The sequence below is a fragment of the Phalaenopsis equestris genome, unplaced genomic scaffold (assembly GCF_001263595.1).
Source record: "Phalaenopsis equestris unplaced genomic scaffold, ASM126359v1 Scaffold001197, whole genome shotgun sequence".
Classification (NCBI taxonomy): Eukaryota; Viridiplantae; Streptophyta; class Magnoliopsida; order Asparagales; family Orchidaceae; genus Phalaenopsis; species Phalaenopsis equestris.
In genome coordinates, this window is record NW_018165636.1 from 13,860 (window position 1) to 15,436 (window position 1,577).

The 1,577-nt window shown below is 38.7% G+C and overlaps 1 protein-coding gene across 1 annotated transcript; it reads right to left on the reverse strand.

The window, feature by feature from the left end:
- Positions 1-423: 423 nt before the first annotated feature.
- On the reverse strand, positions 424-1,065 carry LOC110033495. Its single transcript, XM_020737490.1, has one exon. The coding sequence runs from the start codon at positions 1,063-1,065 to the stop codon at positions 424-426; it is 642 nt and encodes a 213-aa protein (XP_020593149.1).
- Positions 1,066-1,577: the final 512 nt, after the last annotated feature.

Here is a 1,577-nt window from a genome sequence, read left to right on the forward strand (position 1 = left end):
AAAATATAGTAGGCATTCACCTCTAGTATTTTTGAAAACCCCTCCAAAGCCAGCATTAGGAGACATGAAGCTACCATCAGTATTGACTTTGACCCAACCCATAGGAGGACAATTCCAGTGAACAAGGATAGTTTGAAGTTTTCTTGTACCAAGGAGGGAAGATGTGCATAGGATGCCAGAGAGTTTCCTATGGTAGTGTAGTTTCTGTAAATAGCTGTAACAGTGTGTGGCAATGGCTTTTGCATCCCAATGGACCTCATCAAATTTCAGCTTATTGCTTGCCATCCAAACAAACCATGCCATGATACCAGGGATGGGAGGGAGTTGTTAGTCCTGCCAATCTTTCCAGCTTGAATAAAACACCTCCCAAGACAGCTGGATGGTATTTAGTTTTAATTTGGGTAGCAAAATGTTCCAAATATGTTAAGCCTGATAGCATTTAAAGAATAAGTGGGGGAGGGATTCCTCCTCACATTTACACAGACAGCATCTTGAAGGGCCTCTCAAACCTTTTAACTTTAAAATATCATCAGTGGGGATGAAGCCATATAAAAGCTTCCAAGAGAGAAAGGCCATGGAAGGAGAAAGATACTTGTTCCACACACATTTAGTCCAAGATATCTCCGATTCAGGAAAGCATAAATTAGCAATGAAAGCTAAAAATGTCTGGGAAACCTTCTTCTTAACAATAAGTTTGTCCTTCCTATATCTATCAAAGGGTTTTTTCATTATAGTGTTAATTAATCTATTGTCAAGGATATTCTGAAGAGCTTGCTGGTTCCAACCATTAGCAGACCAAAGGTCAGACTTCTGTGTTGTTGAGTTGAAATGAGAATCAGTTGGAGGAGAGATTAAGCCTTCTCCAGTCCAGTTATCAAGCCACACATTCTTTCTGCCTTCCCCAATCTCCCAAATGAAAAGCTGTTCAGCCTTTGTTCTCTTCTTCAACATACTCTTCCAAGTTCTAGAGTCCTCCAATCTGTTGGTCACAAGAGAAGGATGCTGATCTCTACAGTATTTTCCTTTCAGAAATTTTGCCCAAATTGAAGTCTGTGCTCTAAACATAACCCAAAGTTTGCAAAAATTTGTTTGGGTAATTTGTTTGAAGCTTTTAAACCCCAGGCCACCAGCTCTGGTACTACCACAGATGCTTTGCCATCTCACCCAATGCACTTGCTTTCTCTGGCCTGCCCATAAAAATCTATTGAAAGTTCTTTCAAGTGAGGTTTGGATGGATTTCTTCATAACAGAAACCTGAGATAAATAAGATGGGAGAACTTCTAAGATGCTTTTAAGAAGGTTAATTCTTCCCCCATTGGAAAGAAAAGTATTAGACCAACTATTGAGTTTATCTTAAACTTTTTGAAGAATATCATCAAACTGGACTTGCCTAGTCCTCCCTTTAATCAATAAGGTGCTTAATTATTTCAGAGGTAGAGAGCTGGAGCAAAAACTAGTGAAATCTGAAATCCAGTGTTTGATTTCAGGCTTCACCCATTTACTGTATATAATTATATATATAGTTGGTCTATCTATTTTGGAGTTATCTACTGTGGAAGCTCATTTTGTTGGAGTTT